Source organism: Panthera onca, chromosome C1 (genome assembly GCF_046562875.1).
Source record: "Panthera onca isolate mPanOnc1 chromosome C1, mPanOnc1 haplotype 2, whole genome shotgun sequence".
Taxonomy (NCBI): Eukaryota; Metazoa; Chordata; class Mammalia; order Carnivora; family Felidae; genus Panthera; species Panthera onca.
The window spans coordinates 196,634,825-196,661,841 of NC_138346.1; the positions used below are offsets into that span (position 1 = coordinate 196,634,825).

General features: G+C 44.4%; 1 protein-coding gene and 1 non-coding gene across 7 annotated transcripts in view; one reads left to right on the plus strand and one right to left on the minus strand.

Moving 5' to 3' along the window:
- Positions 1-16,344, plus strand: part of RNF19B (ring finger protein 19B) — a 48,163-nt gene extending 31,819 nt beyond the window's left edge. For 2 of the 6 annotated variants that reach the window (XM_081796443.1, XM_060621797.3), the window contains exons 4-11: positions 914-1,119; positions 2,514-2,658; positions 4,095-4,257; positions 4,705-4,819; positions 5,858-5,998; positions 6,956-7,163; positions 9,629-9,760; positions 10,571-11,404. In XM_081796443.1, the coding sequence (XP_081652569.1) occupies positions 914-1,119; positions 2,514-2,658; positions 4,095-4,257; positions 4,705-4,819; positions 5,858-5,998; positions 6,956-7,163; positions 9,629-9,760; positions 10,571-11,033 (1,573 nt within the window). In that variant the 3' untranslated portion in view covers positions 11,034-11,404. Of the gene's footprint in view, positions 1-913; positions 1,120-2,513; positions 2,659-4,094; positions 4,258-4,704; positions 4,820-5,857; positions 5,999-6,955; positions 7,164-9,628; positions 9,761-10,520; positions 11,405-12,350 lie in introns of those variants that run through there. The other 4 variants (XM_078452095.2, XM_078452098.2, XM_078452096.2 and 1 more) reach the window with 4 other exon arrangements.
- A 7,271-nt stretch (positions 16,345-23,615) lies between these two features.
- On the minus strand, positions 23,616-23,777 carry LOC132674133 (U1 spliceosomal RNA). The gene has a single exon (XR_009608441.1). It is a non-coding gene; the product is annotated as a U1 spliceosomal RNA (small nuclear RNA).
- Positions 23,778-27,017: the final 3,240 nt, after the last annotated feature.

Sequence of the window (27,017 nt, forward strand, 5' to 3'; positions counted from 1 at the left end):
AAGTGGAATAGGGGACAGCAAAGCCCAATGGCAACACCTAAGCCTATAGTCATTGACCTGTTAATATTTTGGATTGTGAGACAGAATTCTTGGAAAATAAACATGAATTATAAGAAACAGTTGATGTTGGTGCAGATAGATTCTGAATTGCCCATCTTTACTCAGAATGTGTATCAGAAGAGAGAAGGAAGGAGAGGGAGATAATAACCTTATTCTGTATTAATTAGTAAGGTAGAAGAATGATATTCTTGGACTCTGGAGCCTGTCAAGGAAGTAGATATTTCAAGGTATAGATTTGAGTAAAAAAAAAAAAAAAAAAAAAAAAAGAAGTTTGAAAGATAAAATGAGCTTTCAATAGGAGAAACTGGTCATGAATCCATCTGTGGCTCTTGTCTCAGGCTGTGTGTGGTCAGACCAGCTTCACTGTGGAACTTAAAAATAAAAAAGTATACTTTAGTTTTTGCTATAGCTTGTTTTACAAATGTTCTGTCCTTTAATGTAAACAAATTCTAATCTCTCTAAATATAGTAAACCATCAAAAGGACATAGTTTTGTACCCTGTAATTTATGAAACTTGCTGTGGGAAACTGCTTTTAAAGCAGCTTGAACTGTGACTGAATATGTGCTAGAATTCAGGCTACCTATGGTATTTTCCCCTATTTTTTCACAAATAAGTGATTTGTGTTTTTTTAGAATCTCAAGAAGAAATTTACTTTCTCACACAGAATATGTTTTACAGTTTGTTCGGCATGCTTGTGTGTATATGTCATGTGTTACATGTGAACTCTTTTCTCTCTATATCATGTGTAGTGACGAGGAGAGTCAGTGTTACCCCACTGACACTGATGAATAATGTCTGTCTTGTTCCGATCTTTCTTACCTTACTGATCCCTCTTCCTGTGTCCTTACCCAGTTATGCTGTTATTGCCTATGGCTGTGCCAGCTGCCCAAAGCTGACCTGTGAGAGGGAAGGCTGCCAAACGGAGTTCTGCTACCACTGCAAGCAAATATGGCATCCAAATCAGACATGCGATATGGCCCGTCAGCAGAGGGCACAGACTTTGCGAGTACGGACCAAGCACACTTCAGGTCTCAGTTATGGGCAAGAATCTGGACCAGGTATAAGTTGGCATTTTCTCATTTTTCTCTTTATTTGATATTTCATAACATGAGCCTAAAGCTAGCAGAGATTATCTTAATGTATAACCAAGTGTTTCCTGGGATCAGAGAGCAGAACATATTTGGTAATACCTTCAACGTTGTATTTGATACGTAGCTTCTCTCTCTGATAACTATAGGTTTTCCAACCTATAAATTGATAAAATTGGAATGCAACAAAATTGAATTCTCTAGTTTCTACCTTCTAAATTTTTTTTTTTTTACATTTATTTATTTTTGAGAGACAGAGAGACAGAATGCAAGTGGGAGAGGGGCAGAGAGAGAAGGAGACACAGAATCCGAAACAGGCTCCAGGCTCTGAGCTGTCAGCACAGAGCCCGACGCGGGGCTTGAACTCATGAACCACAAGATCGTGACATGAGCAGAAGTCAGACACTCAACCGACTTGAGCCACCCAGGCGCCCCTGTAGTTTCTACCTTCTTAGTAATACGTCTCATATTGGAAAGTAATTAGGTCCTTCTGCTAAGGACTTTTTCGAAACCTTCATTGTAAGCAGAAAGACATTTAATTAGTATTAAACCTCTATTATTTTCCTACCAGCTTTAAATGCACCACTGCTTTTGGAAGTAGGGTACAGAGTTAAGGAAAGGAAATAATATTAGTATGGATTAATGATTAACCTTAAAAGGAGGAACCTTGGCAAGTCAGAGTAAACCTACTTAAAAATTTCACTGGGTTTATTACCTTTTATAAATGTATTTTATTTCACTGATGTCATTTGGGAGAGGCTGGTAGGAAAGATTTTACCATTTACTTTTTCCTGGCACAGCATAATCTCCTAAATTGTCATTTTAATAGGATAGTTCCTAGCTTGCTGTGAAAATTACTAGGTGTGTGCTACATAGCATACCCACTTATATTTAGGTTTTGAATTTGAAAGTATGGGAAGGGTCTGTGGGTTGTGTTAACAGCAAATCGCAATGATACTTACTGAGACTGAGAAACGAGTTTCTTGAGCTAAAGTTTTTTTGCAGACTGTTCCTCCTGCAGGACTCTGCTTTGAATTCTGCCAGCCTATTGGCTGATGAAATTTCATTTTTCTTGGAATGATCTTTCTCTCTTGGGAAGTATTCTTGCTCAGAGTGTGGCTTAAGTGCTGTGTAAGATGCCAGTTTGGGGGATAGGCAGCTCAATATGAGACAGGATCCATTTTATGAAAATTCCTGAGGTCTAGACATAGCCAGCCTTCCAGTGAAGTGGGTTGCACAATTTGGAATTCTTAGTTGAGAGTTTTTGACTACCTCCTCACTTTTTATATATATTCCTAGGAATAATAAATCAAACTAGGTTTAACTAGGGATATTTTTCTACCCGATTTTCCTTCCCCTCTTAGCAGATGACATCAAGCCATGCCCACGATGCAGTGCTTACATTATCAAGATGAATGATGGAAGCTGTAATCATATGACCTGTGCAGTGTGTGGCTGTGAATTCTGTTGGCTTTGTATGAAAGAGATCTCAGACTTGCATTACCTCAGGTGAGAAGGCAAATGTGTCCATTGCTTTATAATCTTGTTCTTTTACTGATTGAGGGGAAAAAGGAGGTCAAAGAGACATAGTTGTCTGTCCTCGCATTACAGAGTAAGGAAGCTATAAAAAGTTCTTCTGAAGTACTTCTGTGACCATGTTTTTTTCGAGTTCAGCAATTTCCAGGGACTGTTTTCATTACCTTCCAGATAGAGTTCAGTTTCCCTAGCATGGCTTTAAGTCTTTCCACAATTTGGTCATCATCTAATTTTCTCGCTTTTTCCATGTTGCTTTTATACATGCTATATATTACAGGTAACCTGGGCTTGCTGTTCCCTGTGTCTGCTCTGTGCTGTCTTATTGTTCATGTTCTTTCATAATTGTTTATGTTCTTGCCTCTGCTCAGAATGCTTTCTGATCACATCGCCCTCCCAGCAACCTCTTTTTATCTCAACCTGTTCAGTTTTTATTCACCTTTCAGAGGTCACTTAAATGCCATTTTGTCTGTGATGCCTTCCCCAGCTTTTTCTGCCTCATTCTTCTATATTGGCATTCGTTAAATGTTTCTTAATAAACATCACTATTTTTGCTTCATATACAAGTCTAATCTTGCTAAACTGCATAAGTTTATTAAGGTCGGACTTACCTTTTTACAGTTTCTTACATGTAATGACTTCCTAAAAGATTCTAAAGGATTCAGGCTGAATACTAAAATATTGTCCTGAAGGAGTTAATATTTACCAACTTAACATTCATTGTGTGCATGAAGCATTTTCATTTCCAATATGGCAGACATTGAGTACTGACACTATACCGATTATCAGTGACACGAGTGTGTAAGACATGATCCCTACTTTCAAAATTGCTTATCCTGTCTGGTCAAGAAGATGGGACAAAGGGAGTGAGCAAAAATGGTTGAACACATAAGGATTGGGTATAAAAGTAGCCAAACTCGGAATATGAAACTGACATAAAGGGTGTGACAAAGTCTTTTTATATCTTTTCCCAGAAACATAGTTTACACTATCTATTGGATATGGGTAGGACAGATGCCAAGAAAACTATGCAAATCAGTGTTTATTAGCTGCCGGGCACAGTGCTTTTGGATGCGATATTGAGTGTGTAGGTTGTTCAGGATCCCAAGTAGTATATCAGTCAAGGAAGCGGAATCAGTGTTGATAGGTTAAGGAGGACAGAGTTCAACAGAAAAGAAAGGAAAGAGGTTTCAAGTCTGGAAGCATACCTTTACAAAAAGTAAAGGGCCCAGAGTTCTAGTAATCTGACCTTGTCTTTTGCTCCCCCTCATATGATATATTCATTTCCTGTAACCTCTTGTAACTACTAATCATTCCTGTTGAAAAAGAAGGCTCTTGCTCTTAGTAAGCCCTCTGGTGACAATAGCTGCATTTGTAATATTACCATTAACTTCAGCATGTTTCCTCTGCAGCCCCTCTGGCTGCACATTCTGGGGCAAGAAGCCGTGGAGCCGTAAGAAGAAAATTCTTTGGCAGCTGGGCACACTGATTGGTGCTCCAGTGGGGATATCCCTCATTGCTGGCATTGCCATTCCTGCCATGGTCATCGGCATTCCTGTTTATGTTGGCAGGAAGGTAAGACATGCTGAGTTCTATGTATGTTCCATCCCCAGGTTTGCTGGTAAAGGTTTGAAGGAAATAGGGAGGAGCTTATATTTCAGAGCTTCCTGAAAACCAGCTGGTTCTTGGATAAAAATAACCTTAATTTCTTAAATGGATTTTCATAAACCCCAAGAGATCTGGAAGTTCTTATTAGCATCCTGGGCCTGGTTTGTCTCGGTGACTTAAAGGTGAAATACTTTTCCTCACTCTTCTGAGTTATTTTGTCTCTTCTTGGATTAACTTTTTCTGTATTACTTTATGTCACCCTGGTCTGAGTTAGGTTCAAATTGGAGTAAGATGGCCTCTTGGTGGGTGGGGGATATATTTTAATACAGATAGAATATTCACTTGTCTTTTTTCACCCTAGCAAAAAGATTGATATCCTAACCTGCTGACCTGAATTTTATTTCTTCTTCTTAGATTCACAGCAGATATGAGGGAAGGAAAACCTCCAAACACAAGAGGAATTTGGCTATCACAGGAGGAGTGACTTTGTCAGTCATTGCATCCCCAGTCATTGCTGCAGTTAGTGTGGGTAAGCTAGCCGAGACCACAACTCTTCTCCTTCCCTCCCTCTCTTTTCTTTAGCCGCCCCCCGCCCCCCCTCGCTTTCCAACTATAGCAGTTTAGCCAGCTGGCCAGATGCTCCACCTCGGAGGCTCCTACATTCTATGCCAAACCCACCTTGGGAGTTAACTGTTTTAGGCGCTATCATTGTGATTATCAGCTGCACTAAATTGTCACACTTTGGGATCTTTCATTCTTAAATTAGTGCTTAGAACTCCATCTGGCACATAGAAAAGTTTGAATTAAAGGATATCACTTTAAGACCTAGTTTTTCACCTTTCCTCTCCACTTGCCAGGGAACCCACAAAATAAAATTACTTTTATTTTGATTTGCTTAATGCCTCATAGTATTTTAAGAGGCATGAGGGTTTGTTCTAGAATAAGACTATTATAAGTAACATTTATTACAGCTCTCCATATGCCAGGAGCAGTTCTGAGTGTTTTGCATGTATTAATTCATTTGATCCTCACAGCAGCACAATTGTAATAGAAAGGTGCAGTAATTTGCCCCAGGTCACTTAGCTGGGACATGAATCAAGGCAGTCTGACTTCAGAGCCTGTGCTCTTAACTAAGCCATTCTGCCTCACACAGCAGTAAGATTTTGGAATTAACACTCTGCAGGGGCGGGGATTCTAAGCCCCCACTTATTTAATGTTTGATTATTGATTGTTTCTTGGATTAGCATGTCAGCAGTGAGTAGAAGAGGGAAAATGAAAGCAACGTGTACTCACTGTGCTGGGCACTGTACATACTTTTCTTGTGGTCAGTGACAACCCTGGGAAGATATGTCCGAGGTTATACAGCTAGTAATTTGGAGCCAGGATTCTAATCCAGGCCTAATTCCAAGTCCGGTCATCGTCTCTTAGTCCCACCTACCTTTTTAGGATAAGCCATCTCTTTCTGTGGCCCTTTATAAAGTGGTTTGTCTGTGCTCAGGCTGGAAAGGAAAATTTAGGACGGTTGAAACCTGATGGCCTGCTGACTTGTTTCCTTCTCCTCCCCCAGGTATTGGTGTCCCCATTATGCTGGCTTATGTCTATGGGGTTGTGCCCATTTCTCTCTGTCGTGGAGGCGGCTGTGGAGTTAGCACAGCCAATGGAAAGGGGGTGAAAATTGAGTTTGATGAAGATGATGGTCCAATCACAGGTAAAGGGAGAATTTTAATTTCCCTTTAAATTTATGGGACGGAAGATAAAAATCTGTAGAATTCTGTACATTTTACAGAGAGATTGTCATTGGATTACTTTGGGTAATGAGCTTTGTAGGGGGTAAAGTATTTTTAGCTTTTCATTTCTTTGTTCCAGAGTTATTAGGTTAATTCCTCTGGTACTTGGCTCTGTGTGGCAGGTACAAACTAGTAGGATTCCAAGTAACTCCAAGTATGCTGGTAATAGTAGTGATTATAATAAAGTCTTATACCTGCACAGTACTTTATAATTTTCAGAGGACTTTACACAGTTATTATCTCATCTGGTTTTTATAGCAGCTCTCTGAATAGGGAAGGCAAGGGCTATTATCATCCGCATTTAATGGGAACTTCTTTAAGCTTTTGTCTCAACATCTGTTAAATGGGTTTAAGAGCTTCTGCAGAGCTGGGACTAGAGCAAGTCTTTCGACTTCTTCCCCGCCTCCCCACCCCCCCAACTTCTACTTTGATGTTTTTGCTTTACCATATTAACTAAGCTAGGGCACAGAGAGTCCCACAAGTTTTTTAAGCTTCCTACTAGTCTCAGCACGTGACCTGAACATATTTTGAAATCTTCATGTTTGATTAGATGGCATCTGTGGTATAATAGTGGACTTAGAATCCGAAGTGTAGTTTTGTGTGACCAGCCATGAATGGGACAAGTCATTTACTTCTAAGATTTCACTTCCTCAGCTGAAATTGGGCCTGTTATTGCCGAGTTATTGGGAAGATTAAATGTTAACATATGTTCAAGCATTTGACATGTAGTGGCTGCATGTAGTAGCTGTTCATTAAGTGGACATACGAGTATTCTTCTACATGAATGCTCTCCACTCTGAAGAGTCATTACAGGAAAATAACAGACTCTGTTTTGATGCCGTGTTATCTTCAATTGAGATATTTTGTTCCTTTCCCAGTGGCAGATGCCTGGAGAGCCCTTAAGAACCCCAGCATTGGGGAGAGCAGCATTGAAGGTCTGACTAGTGTATTGAGCACCAGTGGAAGCCCTACCGATGGACTTAGTGTTATGCAGGGTCCATACAGCGAAACAGCCAGCTTTGCAGCCCTCTCAGGGGGCACGCTGAGTGGTGGCATTCTTTCCAGTGGCAAGGGAAAATATAGCAGGTAAGCAAACAGATAATTTCTGACAGAACCAGTTGGAATCATAAGAAGTAAAATACCTGTTTTGAGTCATTTCTCTGTGCTGGGCACATCTCATATATCATCTCATTTGATGTAATCACCAGTGGAGCTGGGGGGTTTTGTGTTTTTAACTTCACAATGAGAAAATGGGCTCAGAAATGTTAAGTGAATTACGGAAAGTTTGGTGTTCTTCCCACTGCACCATAGCAACTCCACGTAAAGAGTAATCCTGACTTCAGATCTTCCCTCTCCTACATTAAGCTGCCTGCTTCTGGAAGGGAAAGCACACGTTTTCGTGGCAGTCACTAAAGTGCACTCCCTGTTAGGCTTGTCACTGACTTTCAGTTGAACAGCATTCATGCTGTATGTTGTTGGCTTATTGGTGTTGTGATCCTTATTACCTTCTTATTCCTATTTGATAGATAAGGAAAATCAATTCTATGAACATGCGTTGAGACTATGTAAAACTTTATGACTAAAAACGTTTTGACCTGCTCAGTTATTTTACCAGTGAGATAAGCCAGAACATATTCAGAGAAGCATAACAGATGTCACATGAGAAGCAGTGAGTTGAGCGCACTGGAGAAGGGAGACCCGTGGATAGGGCAAAACAAGGCGAGGAGGTAGGAGAAATTATTGCCTTCAGATAGCTGAAGGACCTTGAGTTGGAAGAAAGGATTCTGACTCATGCCAAGAGGTAGATTAAGGCAACTTAGCGGAAGTTAGAGGGAAACTAATTTTGTTTCATTATAGAGATTATAGGGAAAATCTATATAAAAATCCAAAGAAGGATTGGATTGGATAACCTTGAAAATACTGAGCTGCCTATCCCTGGAACTATTTAAAGTAAGACCAGATGGCCATTTGGCTATTAGGCCTTTTGGCTAAGGAGTCAAGCAACAGATGACAGATGGATTGGATCCCACACCTGAGTACCTGTCAGTCACCTGGGAGCCTCTTAAAAATAGACTTCAGGGCCCTATCCCAAATGAATAAATTGAATCTCCTGGAGTAGAACCTGGGGATCTATGTTTGGAAAAGGCTCCCCAGGTGATTCTAGCAGTCACTGTACAAGCTGGCATCTGGGAAGCACCTAATGGATGGTGTTGTGAAAAGTCTCTTCCAATTCTCCGAATCTGTGGAAGAGCCAAAACTAGAACCCAGGTCTGTGATCTGACGCCTCGTTCTCTTGGGCCGTGGCACATGCTTGAGGGTATCTGAGGCCGGAGCTACAGAGCAAGGCATAGGCAGCAGGATGGTGGTTGCTCAAATGTGCAGCTGAAGGCTGCTGCTGACCTGTCTGTATCTCATGACTCTGGCCGTCTCTTGTTAGGGGATCCCGCCCCCACATGCCAGAGAATTCACTGCTGGGCTTTCTTAAAACCATCACCCTTGTAAAGAAGCAGACAGACATAATTGGAGACTGACTTGCTGAAACTGCTGCTTAACCAGTCTAGCTGTTCCAGTTCTGTGAAAGCCTTTTATAGGAAGTGCATGAGTCAGGTGGGTTTGACTGTGAAACCTATTAAGAGGAAATACTTAAGGTGAACTGCAAACTGGTGTTCCAGCCAAGAAGGGAAATGGTTATGGGTTCTCAGCTTTGAGACACAATCGGGGAAGCTTGCTGCTCTTGTGGGAGATCGGATCCTCTGTGTCCTTCAGTCTCATCGCCTGGAGGTAATTTGATAGCTAAGTGTTTGAGTTCCCATGTGCAAGACGTAATGTAAATGAGATGTGGTCTCTCCTTTTTTCGGAGCTCACAGATGATTGGAGGAGAGATGCACGAATTGATTTAATAAGTAGGTAGGTGCTATGGGAGCACTTTACAGGAAATGACTGGTTTGCTGGGAGAATGAGGGGAGATGATACCTCCGTTGTTGTTAAGGACTGCATATGAGTTTGTCACATAAAGAAAGGAAACTTCCAGAGTGAGGGAATGGTATGTGCAAAGTCATGGAGTATACAATGTATATAGGTGTGTAAGGAAAGAAAGAATTCAGAGTGATTATGATTTAGGACTGTGGTGAGAGACGAAACTGGAGAGAGAGCTTGGAGGCAGATCGGGAAGACTTTAAATGCCTGTTGGCAGTAGAGAACCAAGAGAGGACTGTTAGAGTGATCGGGTCTTTGTCCACATTGGCACTGATCTGGAAGGTGTTGGACTTGGACTTAGGGCTGCTGGAGAGAGAACCCAACTGCAGTTTTCCAAGGAGGAGATGTTGAGCACCTAAAGTTAAGTAGTAGCAATGGGGATAGAAAGGAGGGGACGATTTCAATAGGTATTCAAGAGAGAAAATATGTGGGCATCTATCTGAGCTATTTGACAATTGGAGAAGATCAGATCAACTCAGTTTGCAAGAGAATAATAGAAGAGATGTGTGCCAGGAAGCAGACTGTCTCAGAATACCCAGGTCTCATATTAACGTGAACGTCCCCTCTTTACACAGGTTAGAAGTTCAAGCCGATGTCCAAAAGGAAATTTTCCCTAAAGACACAGCCAGTCTTGGTGCAATTAGTGACAACGCAAGCACTCGTGCTATGGCCGGTTCCATAATCAGTTCCTACAACCCACAGGACAGGTATGTGAACAGTCAGAGATGCCCAGGAGAGGTTGGAGTTTGTAGTTGGGTATAGGCCTTCAGAAGCTCAATGCCTCCTGTTAGGGCTGCGTGTGCTATCGGATGGGATGTATCGTGTGTGCCCTTTGAGTTCACCCGGCAGGTTCTTGGTATAGGAGTGTCTGAGATCTCTTGATTGATTCTTCTTGTTAGCACTTGATTTTTAGAGATTTCTTTCTTTCTCCCTTTTCTTCCTTCCCCCCCCCCTCCCCTTTTTTGGGTCTTTTTTGGCTATTGTATAATTATTCACATGAAACTTAAGGAGCTAGGTTGCTGTTCACTGATGTCTGTGGGTCTGTGGTTTCTGCTCTCATGTTGCTCATTGCTTGATGTGACTCCCGTTGCCTATTTCTCTTTATTTTTGAGGAACTGGTGTAACTGACATGGTGTGATTGCAGCACCCCCTGCTGGAGGGGTTCTGGTTCCTTCCAATTGTGACACAATAGCAAAACACTATGAATCTCCTTTCACTTTCATGTTTTGAGTAAGATAGTGTGAGGGTCCGACCCTTAGCTGAATTTTGAAAGCTCTTTTGTAGTTGTATAAAGAAATTGGCAGAGGTGCGTATGTGTTTTTAATCATCGAAAGAGATCTAGTTCTTCACCATCTCACTTGAGAGTTAGGTTAAAGTTTTACGTTTGCCAAGAGTGAGCTCTCGTCTCCTGACTACCTGTGTTTCAGACTTTCTAATTCTGAACCCACAAACTGCTTGTACCAACAGGTATAGCATGACCCGTACGTGACTCAGCAAAGTGGATTTTGTCTCCACAGAGAATGCAACAATATGGAGATCCAAGTGGACATTGAAGCCAAACCAAGCCACTACCAGCTGGTGAGTGGAAGCAGCACAGAGGACTCACTCCACGTTCACGCCCAGATGGCAGAGAATGAAGAAGAAGGTGGTGGCGGTGGCGGCAGTGGCGGCAATGAAGAGGACCCCCCCTGCAGACACCAAAGCTGTGAACAGAAAGACTGCCTGGCCGGCAAGCCTTGGGACATCAGCCTGGCCCAGCCCGAGAGCATCCGCAGTGACCTGGAGAGCTCTGACACGCAGTCGGACGATGTGCCGGACATCACCTCAGATGAGTGTGGCTCCCCTCGCTCCCAGACGGCAGCCTGCCCCTCCACTCCCAGAGCCCAAGGCGCACCGAGCCCAAGTGCCCATATGAACCTCTCTGCCCCCGCCGAGGGGAAGACTGTCTTGAAGCCAGAAGGTGCAGAAGGCAGAGTATGAAGTGGAATGAATGCTCCTGTTCTGAGAAGCACACTTGTAACTGCATCTTTTGGAATTTTTTTGTTGGGGGGGGGGGGTGGTGGGCGGGAATTTATGTATTTTATTTCAAATATTCTCTGGTCACAGGTTTTCCCCAGGGAAATTCTGAGAAATTTGCTATTTCTTACCAGATAAAACATGGAAATTTTTGCCCTTCGTCCCACCCCCCAACCCCTTCCCTCCTTGTTTTAGTTTTAATTTATTGGTTAAACTGAAAGTGGCAATCCGTGAGGTGTGTCAAAGAGTGTACAGATGTATGTGTGTATATTGTACGTATGCTAACATATTACTGAAAGAAACACATTTTAATAAAGATTTCTGTCGTCATTCAACTCCTCTCATTTTCCTTGGCTTGGGACAGTCCTACAGAGCCAAGTGTTTGATCGAATAGACCAGTCTCAAGATGGGAGTTTTCCTAATCCCAGGGAAGAAGCATTGTGTTCTAGTTAGACTGCAGTGGAGTCCCGTATACACCAACGACTCCGAGCCTGACAGGAAGCGAAGCTTGGCTTGTTTGGGACTCCGGGGTCAGACTGCAGAATTAGCTGAGTCAGCTGTATGGAGAAGCTGTAGATTAAAATGAACCTCGTTTGTCCTCTGGAGGCAGCCTGCAGTTTTCCTGTTCAAGCTTTACTTCTTTTCCGCACCGTAGCCGCCAGTAGGAATGTGCTTCAGAGGAGAGAAGGGGTGGCTGTGCCAGTGGCTCTTCAGAGAGTCCCAGTGAATGATGTGGGGTTACAGGCTGGGGACCGAGTATTCTTACTGGAGGAGGAAAGGTACTGGTTTTGCATAATCACCGAGCAATAACCCCGAATGTTTGTTACATTCCTGGGTACGCATTCCCCGTTCCAAAAGGCTTTCTTAGTTTTGCCAATGTAGTTTGAGTAAGAGGGACTAAGGAATGTGACTAAAACTCGTCATGAAAGGAGATAGGAGACATGCCATCAGGATCTCAACATTTGATTTTATCTGCTCTTATAAATTTGTCAGAATTGAGCTATGTTAGTACTACTTGGGGTTTTGGCCTTAGAAATGAGAGCTCATACATAGTGTAGCAGCAAAACCAAAAGATTCATGAAACCTGATGTAAGATTCTAAACCTGGCAGTAACTTACTTTGTGACCTGTGAGTCAGTTTTTCTCTCATGCTCTTAATTTCCCCAACTCTTACACAATATTTAAGGAACTTCTTTAGCACCTTAGCCCTGGGCCCAGAGGAAGAATTGAAAACACCCTTTCTTTCCCTAAGGACCAGATGGCTTTCTGTTTCCTTCCACAGATGCACCTGCTCCTTGTCTTCCTGGCCTGTGCTTTACCACAATGAGGATGATGAGTCTGGACAACAGACAACTTGGAAGACTCTTAACTCTTGGGCACCGCAGCCAGACTGAGCACATGATGCTCATTTCCCTGCACCTGAGACAGGAAATGCTCTTAGCGGACTTTGAGTCTCTGTAAGAAAGTGCCCTGGAGGGTGTCTTTGTGTGAAAAAGGGAAACTGTTGGAAAAGGGGGCAAACAGTCTGCAAATCTGTGAAATGCAAATTATCAGCTCAAGATTGCAGTTCTCTTGAAGCCTTACCAGGACAGCAGTTAACTTTGATAAACTCGAAGAAGTCTTTGGGAGGGGCAAGAATTGGCAGCCAGACCTGTGTTCTTATCTAAGCTCCACTTCTTCCTGCTGTGACACTTGGACAGTTGCCTCTGAGTCTGCTGTCACTCAACCAGAATGGGGAAAATAATCGTTAATTACGGGGTCGCAAAGATTGACATGGTGTACTGAAATGCTTTTGGTAAAGACCCATGTTTTTTTCTCCTGCAGGAATAAGAATAAGTTAAGGGAGATTATGGGGGTCATCTAAGAAAAGCCCAGAACTCTAGACCAGAGGCTATGAAAAGCTAAGCTTATTCTAATCCTTTGCAACACTGCTTTGTATAGCCTAGACGTTAGCTGATGAAAAGGCCCTTCGGCACCACCTGGAGGAGAACATGAGTAATGTGTTGGAAAAGTTGGGTCTCCCTTTAGAAAATGGGGAAAGTTTAACTTCCTCTTTGTACAGCATTCGTTCGTTTTGAAATGCCTACTGCATTTCAAGTGTAGCATGCAACAACGAAGAAAACACAAAATTGTTGTCCCCGTGGAACGTACACTCTAGTGGGGGAAAGACGATCAGATAGATGATCTGGATGAGGATAAGCGCACTGGAGAAAACAAAGTAGAAAGAGTAAAGAGAGTGGTCGATGGAGCCACTTCAGTTGGTAGCATAGGCGTCTTTCATAAAGGAGCCTTTGATCAGAATCCTCAGGGGAGTGAGAAAGAACCAAGTGGTTCTTTCTATCTAGGGGAAGAACATAGCAGGCATTGGGAACAAAATACAAAGGCCCTTTGGTGGAGCATCCTTAGCCTGTTTAAAACACACACACAGCTTAGAGACCTATTTGGCTGGAATATGTGGACCAAGGAGGTTGAAGAGATGGCTGGGGGTGAGATTGTATAGGTTAGCAAAACAACTCTGAAGACCAGGAAAATTGTAAGTTTCTCTGAGTCCAGGGAGAGAGGTAATCTTCAAAGCCAGACAGATGGGATGCTTGCAGTCGGCTTTCAAATGGGCTAAAACTGGGAGAGGGTGTGTCACCAGTCCCACTTGAATGGGCTCATGTAAAGAAACTCGTGGATATGGTAAACGCGTACTCATTCATTCTGACCCTTTCTAATACACTTTCTTGTACCCAGAGGCTGGAAAGCTAAAAGCGATGTGTTTTAAACTTCCTTAAACCAAGGTTCTCAATATAATTTAAATTTTGCCAATTAAATGTATAAATAAGATGTGGAAGGAAGAAGTGATTGTGGGGCCATCTTCAGCTACTTTGTTGCTACTGCAAGGACCTAAAGACCTTGGGTTTCTCTTCAGTGGTGCCCGATATCCGCCCGTAGTTTTGTGAGTGTTGAAGGGCTTCCTGATCATAAAGAACAGTGATGTGTGTTCTTGTAGTCAGCCTATGGTGGCCTGATGATTCCTCATCTTGATGGTGGCAGAGGGAATGCTACCAGGGTAGGCCTGGAGATCCAGTCTAGAGCCCACTGCTCAGGCTTTCCGGTTCTTACAAGCACCTAATTTACTTGCGTTGAATCCTTTGCTACTTAAAATAGGTAGAAGGGTTTTGTGTCTTGCAACTACTAAACTCCAATCACCCTGTTTGTTTCCGAAAGTGGTTATAGGCAGTAGGCCCTCAAAGGTGGCACTCTTAGATTAGTTATGACTGTCGGATTTGAAGGAAATGAGGATAAATTGCCATTGGAAAATGGTAGACAAAGATTACTTACATTTGTGTTTCGGTTGAAACAAAAAGTCTCTTGGAGGACGTCGGCAGATCAAATGGCTGCCACTACAGACCGTCATGTAAGAAATGAGGGCCTAGATGGTGGTGGCGATGCTAAAGAAGTAAAGGAGAAAAAAAGCGAAAAACCCAAAGACCCCAGAACTTTACACTTTCAGCTCCAGGCATGTATAGGAGAGCCCCAGAAGAATTTTGTCTCTTGTAACTGCAAGGCCGATGTACATGAAAATCAGAAGGAGATTCTGGGTTACAGAATTACAGCATGAGTTAAATTCATAGCCTTACCATGTCTCTTATGTGATAATTAGAACCTTGTTTGGGAGAGAATGGGACCCTGAAACGAGAAATGGGGACATTTGAGTGGATTTAGCTAAGTCCCAGTGTTCTGAATCCAGATTCCACTTAGTGTCTCTTACCAGCAGAAACAGCCTTTCTTCCCCTCACTAATATGGCTGGTCCTGTCTTACTTGGAGACCTTGGGTAGTTGCCTTGAAAGGGAATGCCAATACTCATGTCCAACCCACTACCCCATGTTGCCACCAGATCTGTAACTAGAGTTAGATCCCGATGTGCTTCTGGAAGGCAAACACAAAGTCTGATCGGAGGGAAGGCTTACAGAAGAATGGTAAGACTTGGTTAATTTGAATCAGCAGAAACCTGGGTTTTAAAGGTTTAAATTAGACCAGGAAGAAAAGAACAAAATTTTATTTCATTTGGGTTGAATTTATGGATATGGAAATTCTAGAGATTCTGGATTCAGTATATTGGCTTTAGCAGCTACGAGTGGCTCTTAGCTGGTTGGTTAGATGAAACCTGGACTGCACACGGTGTACATTCAAATTGAAACTCCTAGAACTCCTTAGCATAGCAGAAGATAAGTCCAAAAACATGAAGATAGAAATGTTGATGCAGATTTGTCATATGTGTGACTTAATCTAATTTTGCCCTCTAGAATTGCTCAGAGGAGGTTCCTTTCACCAAGGAATTGGAAAGTATGTAGATAAGAGGAACACCTTATCTTGGAGAGTGCTGTGGTTTATATCCTCCATAGGCTGGGGATGAAGCTAAGAGATGCTGCCGTTGAAATGGAATCCCTGACGTCAGTAGGAATGATGGGGTCCCGGAGTGGAGGAGCCAAGGGGCAGTACCAAGGCAACAGAGCCGGAGTGATGAAATAGAACGTTCCAAGGTCCTATTTGGTTGGTATAACCCAAATCAAGACTCCAGATCTGGCAAAAAGAGACCTGTTTTGAGTCACCAAAATGGAAAGTTACGAACTCTCACTAAATTCTCGGGGACCAAGGTCCTTGAATAAAGGGGTGCGGAGTACCCTGGAGGTAGCACCCAACAATATAACCATCACTGTAATTGCAAATCTTTCAGTGTTCCCCAAGGGAATCTTAAGCCGCTTATCTATGTTCCTGTGCTTAGGGGAATGGAAATACCCGGGCCTTTAGGGAATACTTAGAAACTAGCCCTATGCTAACAGTAATCCCCAAAAAGGTCTGTGTTCCACTAGTTGGAATTGAGGTTTGTGGGGTATTAAGGGTTTGGAGGGGTGTCCTCCAAAATGTATGTGTTGGAACCCTAACCTCTCATACCTCAGAATGTGATCTTATTGGAAATAGGGCTGTTGCAGATATAATTGCATAAAATGAGGTCATGCTGGAGGAGGTAGGCCCCTAATCCGATATGATGCGTGTCGCGTGAAAAGGAAGAATTTGGACACGGAGACCCAAAAACAAAACGTCATGTGAAGATGAAGCCAGAGATCGGGATGATGCAGGAGAAGCAAAGGAACTGCAAAGATTGCCAGCAAACCACCAGAAACTAGGGGAGAGGCCTGGAAGAGATTCTCCCTCAGCCCTCAGAGGAGCCAAGCCTGCCCACACCTTGATCTCAGACTTCTAGCCCAATAAAATTGTGTTGTTTAAACCACCTAGTTTGTGGTACTTGTTATAGCATATCTAGCAAACGAATATATGGGGATCAAAGAATTTTTTAATGTCTATTTTGAGAGAGAGAGAGAGAGAGGCAGAGAGAAAGAGAATCTCAAGCAGGCTCTGTGCTTGACAGCACAGAGCCGGACGTGGGGCTTGACCTCACAAACCATGAGACCATGACCTGGGTCAAAATCAAGACCCAGACACTTAACTGACTCAGCCACCCAGGCGCCCCGGGGATCAAGCCATTTAAAAGGAATGTTGGCCTGGGTCTATCTCACATATTCGTCCTGTGGTTACTTCCCAGTTCGAGCGGTCACAGTTGTTCTAGACGTACTTGGCAACTGGCAGAATCTTTCACAACGACCTGTACAGTTAAAGCTATTGTGGTGAGAAGAGTAAAAGAAAGCCCCTGGAACCGTCCCTCCCTACCAGAATAATTCAAGAGCAGTAGTGCGCCCCTGAGGGCATGACAGATACTGCTGCCGCGTCAAAGACTGAGAAATCCAGGAGTGCTGATTGATCTCTATCTCACCCCCATTTAAAATTATTTGTTTGCCCTGTACAGGACTTGCAGCTGTTATTTCAGATGTAATCTCTTCATGAAGCAAGTCAGCACCTGCCCCAGCACCTGCAGCCATGCGACTGTTGACCTGGAAGATGCTTTCTTCTCTTCTAGCCCTGGGAGCAGAAAACGTCAAAAGTAGAACACTTTTCACTTATCAGGGCCAACAGTACATCTTACTGTCCTACATCTGGGTCATATCACCTCACCAGCTCTGTTGAAATCCAATCTGTAGGCACTTAAGTCATCTCGTTTCCCAGAACACCTCTCTACATGGGATGAAATCATGTTTCTGGGCCGAATAGGAAGTAGCAGGTGTCTAAATGCCTCGGTAAAGCACATGTGTTCTAGAGGCTGGGAGATAATCCCCGTGGGGATTAAGGGCACTTCCTCCTCCATGAAGTTTTTAGGAAACCAGAGCAATAGTGTGGAGCATGGTAGGATGTCTACAGTGAAAGATAAGCTATTGCACTCACTGCACGCCTGCCACCACTCAGAAACCCTGAGAATTTGACCTCTTTTGATATGGGAGGTAATAGGCCACGTTTGGTTATGCTGCGCTGATCTGTTTGCCAAGTATCTCACACGGCTACCAACTCCAATGGGCCAAGAAAAAAAGAATGCTCCCCAGTTGGTATAGGCTGCAGTGTAAGCAGCGTGGGTTTTATGATTCAGCGGATCCAATGGTGGGCAAAGCCCCTTGGCAAATGAGGATAGTGTATACATACACGCCAGCAAATAAGAGAATCACAGTGCAGGGCCTAACGATGTTGGAGTCAAGTTGTGCGAATTTTGGCAAGGCCTATTCTTTTTAGAAGCTGGTATTGGCTTACTACTGAGCCCTGCTCCGTCATCTGGGGAGATGAGCTGCACATTTCGTAGATCAGCTCCCTCCCATCACAGAGGACACGGGGATTTTCCTCAATGGAAAATCAAGATCTGGCTTGTTTCCATGAATGTCAAGCCTAAAATATTCACAAACCTGAAATAAAATTTAAATTATTACAAAACCAAAGACATCCCCCCTTCCCATTATTCTAAAAAAAGTTCTTTTAAATGTTTGTTTATTATTGAGAGAGAGAGACACACACACACAGAATGTGAGCGGGAGAGGGTCAGAGAGAGGGAGACGCAGCATCCGAAGCAGGCTCCAGGCTCCGAGCTATCAGCACAGTGCCTGATGCTGGGCTCGAACTCACGAACAGTGAGATCAGACCTGAGCCGAAGTCGGACACTTAACCGACTGAGTCACCCAGCTGCCCGCCCTCCCCGTTATTCTAAATTTGCTTGTACTCTCACAAGCATGGTGGTTAAGAGGATAGACTCCAGAGCCAGAATGGCTGGATGGGAATTTCTAACTCTACCTTTTAAGTAGCTTATGACTTTGGGCAAATGATTTAACCTCTCTGTCTCAGCTTCATCATTTGGGACTGTGAGGATTACATGAATACTGAGAATAGTGCCCAGACTGTAGTAAGTGCTTTATGTGTTAGCTAATATTTTCATTTATCATCATCATCCATGAACTTACCGAATGCCTTACTCATTGTGTAGTATTCTGCACACCGCCTCTCATCAAGTGAGCTAAGTAAGCTAAGGCCAATGGGCCTGTTCGTGACATGCCATTTTGCTAGAGCTGGTGGGCAATCAAGCTATAATAATAATAAACTCCTGGAAAGTCTGAATTGGAAGCACCTTTGAAGATCAATGACCCAACCCCTTCACTTGTCAAATGAAGAAGGGAATTGAGACACGATAAGGACGATACACCGTCCATGAAGCCGAGTGCCCGCGGTTCCCTCAGCCTCCTCCCAAGGCCCGTGGACCTGAGCTGGTCTTGCCTCATGGAATCACTGCGATCTAGGTCATGTAAATCCGATGAAGCCAGCCCTGCCGACCTTCCTGCAGCTGATTGGACACAGGATTTGGGCCCAAGCCAAGTGCCGCTGTGAACAGCCTAGATGTGCTGGAGGCCAACTGCCTGTGTGAGACGAGACTGCCTGACATGGGAGACAGAAGCATTAGAAGCACACCCAGAGCTCGTCACCACATCATCGTTCCTGTTCCCCAGGGACCTGCGTGGGCTGCCGGGATGGCTTCCCTGCCCACCGTACTTCCTCACTGCCCTTTCCACTGCCCCCATTCCTGTCAGTCATCCGAGCACGGCTCTTCCTCGCACACCTGAAGAGGCTCGTGAGCATACCCAAACATGGCCACTGGTTTTCTGGGGGGTCACAGCCAGATTAAAAAAAAAAAAAGCAGGGGGGTGCCTGAGTGGTCAGCTGGTTGAACGTCTGACTTCTGCTCAGGTCACGATCTCGCGGTTTGTGAGTTCAAGCCCCGCATCGGGCTCGCTGCTGTCAGCGTGGCGCCTGCTTGGGATTCGGTCTCTCTCCCTCTCACTGCCCCTCCCTACTTGTGTTCTCTTTCTCAAAAATAAACAAAAAAACATACAGAGGAGGAAGAAGCAAGCCACAGACCCAGATCTGGAATTCCAGACCTCACACTCTTTCCACTCTGACATGGCCGTGTCACATGCGGTATGAGAGAGAAAGGGCTTCATGGGTGCAGGGACCAGAGGAGGCTGCCGGCACTGTGCAGTTGAACTCTGAGGCTTGGGTGTTACCAGAGGGATTCAGCAAGGGCAAGACCACTGTCCCACCTCTTAGCCTGTGCTGGAGATGCTGCTTAACTTTACTTCTGTGCGTCTGCCTTTGTGAGTGGCTTGGGGTATAGTTCTAGATGCAGATGCTGCTTTGGCGTTCCTCGGGCACCTGCCTTGGAGGAAATTCATCCGTCACTCGCTAGATGTGGACAAGGGCTCTGCTCGGACTCTGTGCCTGGGCAGACACAGACAGACACAGGCCGTGGAGCTGGGAAATCACCAATGACAAAATGGCATTTGAAACCACAGATGTGAATGACGGGAGAGTTGGCTTTCTCTTTTCGTAAACCTTTCACCGACACGTGCAGAGAAAGGAGCAACCAGAAAAGGGGCGAGGGGAACCCAGGAACGAGCAAGACAGCGGAAGCCAAGCGGTGTCCGAAATTCCCAAGAATTTCGGGAAGGAAAGCACGGTTAGCGGACATATGAGGTCAAGCTGGCCGAGAAGTGAGTTCGTCACATGAGAAGCGATTGCTGACTTGAGAGAGAGCCATCTCGGAAGACAGCAGCAGTAGAAAATGGAGTTCATTTAGTTGAGGTGTGAGTGGATGGTGAGGAGGTGGAGACGGTAGACGGATCTCTCCTAAGAAAGGGAGATTTTTTTTTTTTTTTTTTTTTTTTTTTTGTAGTAGGAGAGACTCATGCACGTCTGGACCCTCGGGAGAAAATACGGAGAGAGACGAAGCGATTTAACGGTGCTCTAGAAGCCAGAAGGACGAAATCAAGGGCAGGCAGAAGGGTTGGCTGCGGACACAAGAAGGGGCCCTCCCCTCGCAGCTTGGAGGGACATGAAGACAGCCGCGAGATTTAGTGTCCTTCCCAAAGGGGCTAATCTTTGCTAGGAGAAGGCGTACGATGCCTCCAACAGAACAGATGGTTGATAAATACCAATCCTTCCTCCCCTCCCCGGCTGGGTGGTTCCAGTCCTCTGAAGTCACACACGACGTCACTCAGGGTGTTATGTTACAAGGCTAAGGAACACAGCTAGAGCTGGAGAAATTCAAGGCAATCCCAAACTTTTCTGGAATTTCGGAGAACTAGAGGCTGCTTTCTCCTGAGGTTCCTAAGCTGGAAGGACAGAAGTGAGTGTGGATCTTCCACTATGTGGACAGACTTCCTGACACTGAAGCCACACAGCAGAAGGCAGAGCTGAGAAGCGGAGGGCAAGAGACAGGGACACCATTTGAAGCCACCAGACGACATCATTTTAGGGCCGGGATCTAACCATGCCTGAAGTCCCTGAAATTTCCCATGCCGTAATCCAACAAATTCTTTCTCCCTATCCAAAGCCCGCTTCTGTTAAGATTCTGTCACCTGTAACTGAAGAGTTTCTGACTAATACAGGAAGTGGGGTGTTACTGGTCGTGATTCCTAACACACGGCATTGGCAGAGGGGAGGTAGGGTACAGAGAGTGAGGATCTCCCCATCCCTGGCTGGGAGGTCGGCACTCCCTGCCGTGCAGGTGCACAGCCAGGGTCTCTTGGAGCTCAGACCATATACCTAACACAGGTAGGAGCTCGGGGACTTGGTAGAAATCTGTCAGAAGGTTGTCTGTTTTGGCTGTTTTCCCAAGCCTTTAGTTCGGAGTCAAAGACACAAATTTTGCAGACAGAATAATGAATAATAAAAACTAATGTTTCTTTTTTTAAAAAATGTTAAGTTTATTTATTTACTTTGAGAGAGAGAGAGCATGTGCAGGTGGGGAAGGGGCAGAGGGGCGGGGGAGAGAGAGAGAGAGAGAGAGAGAGAGAGAGAATCCCAAGCAGGTTCCACATCACCAGTGCAGAGCCCAATGTGGGGCTCGAACTCACAAACCACGAGACTATGACCTGAACCGACGTTGGACGCTCAACTGACTGAGCCACCCGGGCGCCCCAAAAAGCTAATATTTCTGAAGCACTCATCCTGTGCTGGGCTCTAAGAGCTTTACCCATATTGATCCACTGACCCTTCACAATAACACAAAGAAGTAGGTACTGTTGTTATTCCCGATTTTACATTTGAAGAATCGAGACACAGCACCATTCACCCAACGTCACAAAGCTAGACAGGGAGCTGCAACGATCGCTTGAGGCCGGGCAGCCTGGCCCCTGACCTTGTGTGCCTACAGCTTTGCCAAGAGAGACTTCCTGGAGCCAGCAGTCCGAGCTGACACAGTCTGAAGGTCACGTGCTTTGCAGGATTGAAAAAGCTCATCTCTTCATGTCAAAGTTAAAGTGAGCGGAAACAGGGGCGCCTGGGTGGCTCTGTCAGTTAAGCGGCCGCCTTCAGGTCAGGTCATGAATTTGAGCCCCGCATCGGGCTCTGTGCTGACAGCTCAGAGCCTGGAGCCAGCTTCGAATTCTGTGTCTCCCTCTCTCTTTGCCCCTCCCCTGTTCACGTTCTGTCTCTCTCTCTCAAAAATAAACTTTGAAAAAAAAAAGTTTTTTGAGTGGAAACAAAGGCAGGAAGGCAGGAAACGCAGCCCCACCCAAACCCTTCCTGCCTGTCCCCACTAACAGGAGACTTAGCCTATGCAAAGAGCTTTCCACTGGGATAGAGCCTAGTGGTCAGAGTTGCTCCAAAGCAGTGAGGATGGAAACCCTAGGCTGAGCACTGGGAGGTCCCACAGCTGAGAGACATCCCCCCGCCCCCCACACACCGGTCTAGATTCAGAGACCATAATTCACAATTCTTCTGACTTGGTTATTAACCCCTAGAGTTATCCAAATATGAATAGTCAGAAACCTTCTGCATCTTATAAGGGAGTGGTTTTGCAAAAAACAAACCAAAACAAAACAAATCCTGGCACAAGAAAGCTTGCAACTGATCAACCCCTAGGGCATTGTTTCAGTTCCAAACAATACAAACAGGACATCTTCACAATCCTTCTAAGATGTGGCCTGAAAGTTACAACAAATAGGGGAGACCAGCCAACAAGGCAGAGCAGACAGACCAGCTTCACTCTCCCAAGGCAGGGCATCCTTGCTGTTCTCCACCTCCAGGATGCAATACACATTCCAGACACCCCGCAGACCATTGGGTGCTGTTTTGTCTCCTCTCCTTTTCCAAATAGGGGTGTTTATAATTATCTTGTGTTCCCTCCGCCTGTGCACCAAGGTATTATGTATGGGGCTGATTAACTTCAGTGTTTATCTGTAGTGGCGTTTCCTAAACTTTTTGCTCTCAAGATCCCTTCACACTCTGAAAAACTGAAGGCCTGAAAGGGTTTTTGTTCCTATGGGTCACATGATCGATATTTGCCATATTCGAAGTCAAATTAAGAGTTTAAAAAATAAGCGCGCCTGAGGGACTCAGTCTGTTGAGTCTGACTTTGGCTCAGGTCATGATCTCACGGTTTGTGAGTTCGAGCTGTTAGCACAGAGCTCTCTTCGGATGCTCTGCCCCCCCCCCCCCTTCTCTGCCCCTCTCCTGCTCGTGCGTGCATGCTCTCTCTCTCAAAAATAAATAAACATTACAAAAAGTTTAAAAACATATTTTTAAGTAAAAATGATGAACCCACTAAAGTTAACACAAATAACACCCTTTTCAATGAAAAATAACGACATTTTCCAAATCAAAAAAATGAGTGGGAAGAATGACATTGTTTGACAGTTTTGCATATCTCTTTAAATGTCTGGCTTAATAAAAGGCGGCTAGATCCCTATAACTGCTTCTTTGCTCCTTTACTCAATCTGTTGAGATTTGTTTTAGTTGCAGTATCTGAACAAAATTCAGCATCACACAGGTATAAAAATGGAAAAAGGAGGGTTATTTTATTTCTTTATTTAAAATGTTTATGTATTTATTTTTTTGAGAGAGACAGAGCAGGAGTGGAGGAGGGGCAGAGAGAGAGGGAAACACAGAATCCGAACCAGGCTCCAGGCTCTGAGCTGTCAGCACAGAGCCCGACACAGGCTCGAGCTCATAAACTGGGAGATCACGACCTGAGCCCAAGTCCGATGCTTAAACAACTGACCCACCAGGTACCCCAAGGAGGATTATTTTAAAAGCTTTTTCAGATAACTGTGATATTCCTCTTTTCCTTTTTTTAAGAGAAGAAAGTGAACGCAGTCCCCCACTGCCTTAAATTACACAACCAAGTCTCCCGCATTTGGGGAAATTGAAGAGATCGGCACCCCGAGAAGTGCAATGGATGGGCCTTGCCCAGAAAAACACCTTTATGATCACGGTTTTCCCTCGCCTGGTAAGTATGTGGATATTCCTCTTTGATACTATACCAAAACTTAACAAATGAAGACTTGCAAAATTTAGTTTCAGTGTGGAATCTGAAAACAATTTTTCATTAAGTTAAAATACATTGGTCTATCATGCACTTTGAATGCATCTTTTATCCGTGACTGATTTTGTAACACTTGGAAAATAGGGTTCACTGAGCTATGGAGATCTTCTAAATGTCGACACATGTTATTATACAATCTAAAAGAAATTATATTCATTAACGTCACCATTGATCTCATCAGAAGTCCTTAAGTAGGGGCGCCTGGGTGGTTCAGTCGGTTAAGCGTCCGACCTCAGCTCAGGTCATGATCTCACTGCTTGTGAGTTCGAGCCCCACATCGAGCTCTGTGCTGACAGCTCGGAGCCTGGAGACTACTTTGGATTCCATGTCTCCCTCTCTCTCTGCCTCTCCCCTGCTCTGTCTCTGTCTCTCTCAAAAATAAATAAACATTAAAAAAAAATTTTTTTTTAAGTCCTTAAGTATTGGGAAGCTACTAAACTCACAGTGGTGGATACAAATATTCCAAAAGGCTAATTTTCACTCAAAAGTTGAAATTTTATTATTAGCAGCAAATATTGTCAATTTCCCCCTTGAGTCAATAGGCTCACTTCTTTCATTTTAGAGAAAATGTCTGCAAAAATAAAAAAATGAGAAAAAACCCTCCATCTGCATAACCATGGTCTGTCTTTCAATCCTTCTTCCAGGTAAAAATGGCGTTCAACTTGCAACTCAAAACAATTCCACAAGTGCTCTTCCTGAGACAACCATGGTACTTAGGCATATAGCAGAATTCTTCCCACCCTGTCAAAATATTTAAAAAAAGGATAGTCGGGGCGCCTGGGTGGCTCAGTCGGTTGAGTGTCCGACTTCGGCTCAGGTCATGATCTCATGGTTCATGGGTTCGAGCCCCGCGTCCGGCTCTGTGCTGACAGCTCAGAGCCTGGAGCCTGCTTCAGATTCTGTGTCTCCCTCTCTCTCTGACCCTCCCCCGTTCATGCTCTGTCTCTCTCTGTCTCAAAAATAAATAATAAAACATTAAAAAATTAAAAATAAATAAATAAATAAATAAATAAATAAAGGATAGTCAATGGGGCGCCTGGGTGGCTCAGTTGGTTAAGCGTCCGACTTCAGCTCAGGTCATGATCTCACAGTTCGTGAGTTCGAGCCCCGCGTTGGGCTCTGCTGACAGCTTGGAGCCTGGAGCTTGCTTCGGATTCTGTGTCTCCCTCTCTCTGCTCCTCCCCCACTCATGCTCTGTCTGTCTCTCCTTCAAAAATAAATAAAAACATTCAAAAACAATTTTTTAAAGAAGTATAGTCAAGGGTAGAGATTTAGTAAAGTTAATAATTTGTACTGTTTCATCAAGTCAGTCTTTGAAATTTTTCTTTAAGTTTATTCACTTATTTTGAGGGAGGGAGAGAGAGAGAGAGCATGAACAAGGAGAAGGGGAGGAGAGAGAAGGAGAGAGAATCCCAAGCAGGCTCAGCACTGTCAGCACGGAGCCCGATGTGGGACTGGGGCTCACAAACCACGAGATCATGGCCTGAGCTGAAATCAAGAGTCAGCCGCTTAACCAACTGAGCCACCCAGGGGACCCTCATCAAGTCATTCTTGAATGAAACTGCTGTATTTGTTTCCTTTGCTGAGCACACACAGAAGTGAGGAATACAGCGATTACAAATACAGCCTGGAGCCTCGCCTCGCTTTATCTTAAGGGGTCAGCTGCTGTATCCGCCATTGCTTTCCCACCACCAAAAAGGCAACACAACATCTTAGTATTTATTATGAAAATAGCTCTGACTTCACAGAGCCTCTGAAAAGATTTGGGGGATGCTCAGGAGTTTGTAGACCACGCTTTGAGGAGCACTGATTTAATGCTTTATTTATCCATTAACAAATATGCACCAAGCACCTACTGTGTCCCTGAGACTGTTCCAGGCGCTGGGCATTGAGTGGTGAGCTATATACGAGATACTTAAGGCCTCTGCTCTCATAGGGCCCACATTCTTGTAGAAAGAACTGAAAATTAATAAAGAAATAAATCAATAAGATTATTTCACCTAGAGAGAAATGCTTCGAAGAAAATAAAACTGTACACCCTACACCCTATACGGTGATGTATGTCAATTATTTCTCAATAAAACTGAAAAAAGGAGAAGCAAAGAAAATAGGATGATTAGGGGCCCCTGGGTGGCTCAGTCGGTTTAGCGTCCGACTTTGGCTCAGGTCATGATCTTACGGGTGGTGAGTTTGAGCCCCGCATGGGGCTCTGTGCTGACAGCTCAGAGCCTGGAGCCTGCTTCACATTGTAATCTCCGTCTCTCTCTCTCTCTCTCTCTTTCTCTGCCCCTCCCCCACTTGTGCTCTGTCTGTCTCTCAAAAATAAATAAATGTTTAAAAAAAATTTTTTGAACTAATTTGGTGGCTCGAAAGGAAGGAAGAGCAGTGTGGCTGTTGGGTAGAAATCAAGGGGAGAGTGATAGGATATGATGCTGGAGAGGTAGAGGGGAGCCAGGGCGTGCTGGGCATTGCAGGCCACAGTGAAGCCCTACGTAGGCCTTTTTTGAAAGTAAATGGTTGCTGTGTAGAAAGTGGGTTGTAGGGGTGGAAGTAGAGAGGCCAGTTGGGAGGCTGCTGGATGAAGGGAGGGACAGCGGAGATGGAGAGAAGCCGTTTGACATAATACATAGTTTGGAGACAGAACAACAGGGCTTGCAGATGGGTAGAATATGGAGAATGAGTAAAAGGGAGGAATCAGGAAAGGCTTTTGTGCTTTGGGCTTGAACGTGTAGGTAGATGGCGGTGCTGTTTACTGAGATGAGAGAGACTAGGGGAAGAATGAATCAAGGGGAGAGGAACCAAGAGCTCTTCCTGAGTCCACTAAGTTTAGACGGGCGTTAGGCATTCAAGTAGATATGACAAGCAGGCAGCTGGGCACAAAAGCTTGGCACATGGTGAGGGCTCAGAGCTGGAGATACACACAGGGGCCATTGACATCTTGATAATATAGAAGCCAAGGGACTGGCTGAGATCATTGAAAAAGAGGGTGCAGACAGAGAGAAGAGGTCTTTGCCCAAATTTTCAGGTATGCTATCATGAAGGGTCAGTCAAGATGGGCATCCCATGAAGGTAAAGAATCATTGAGGCTGCAGATAGAAGCTTTTGCCAAATGAGATTTGAGGAAGGAGGAAGGAAAGCAGAGAGTCTGGGGG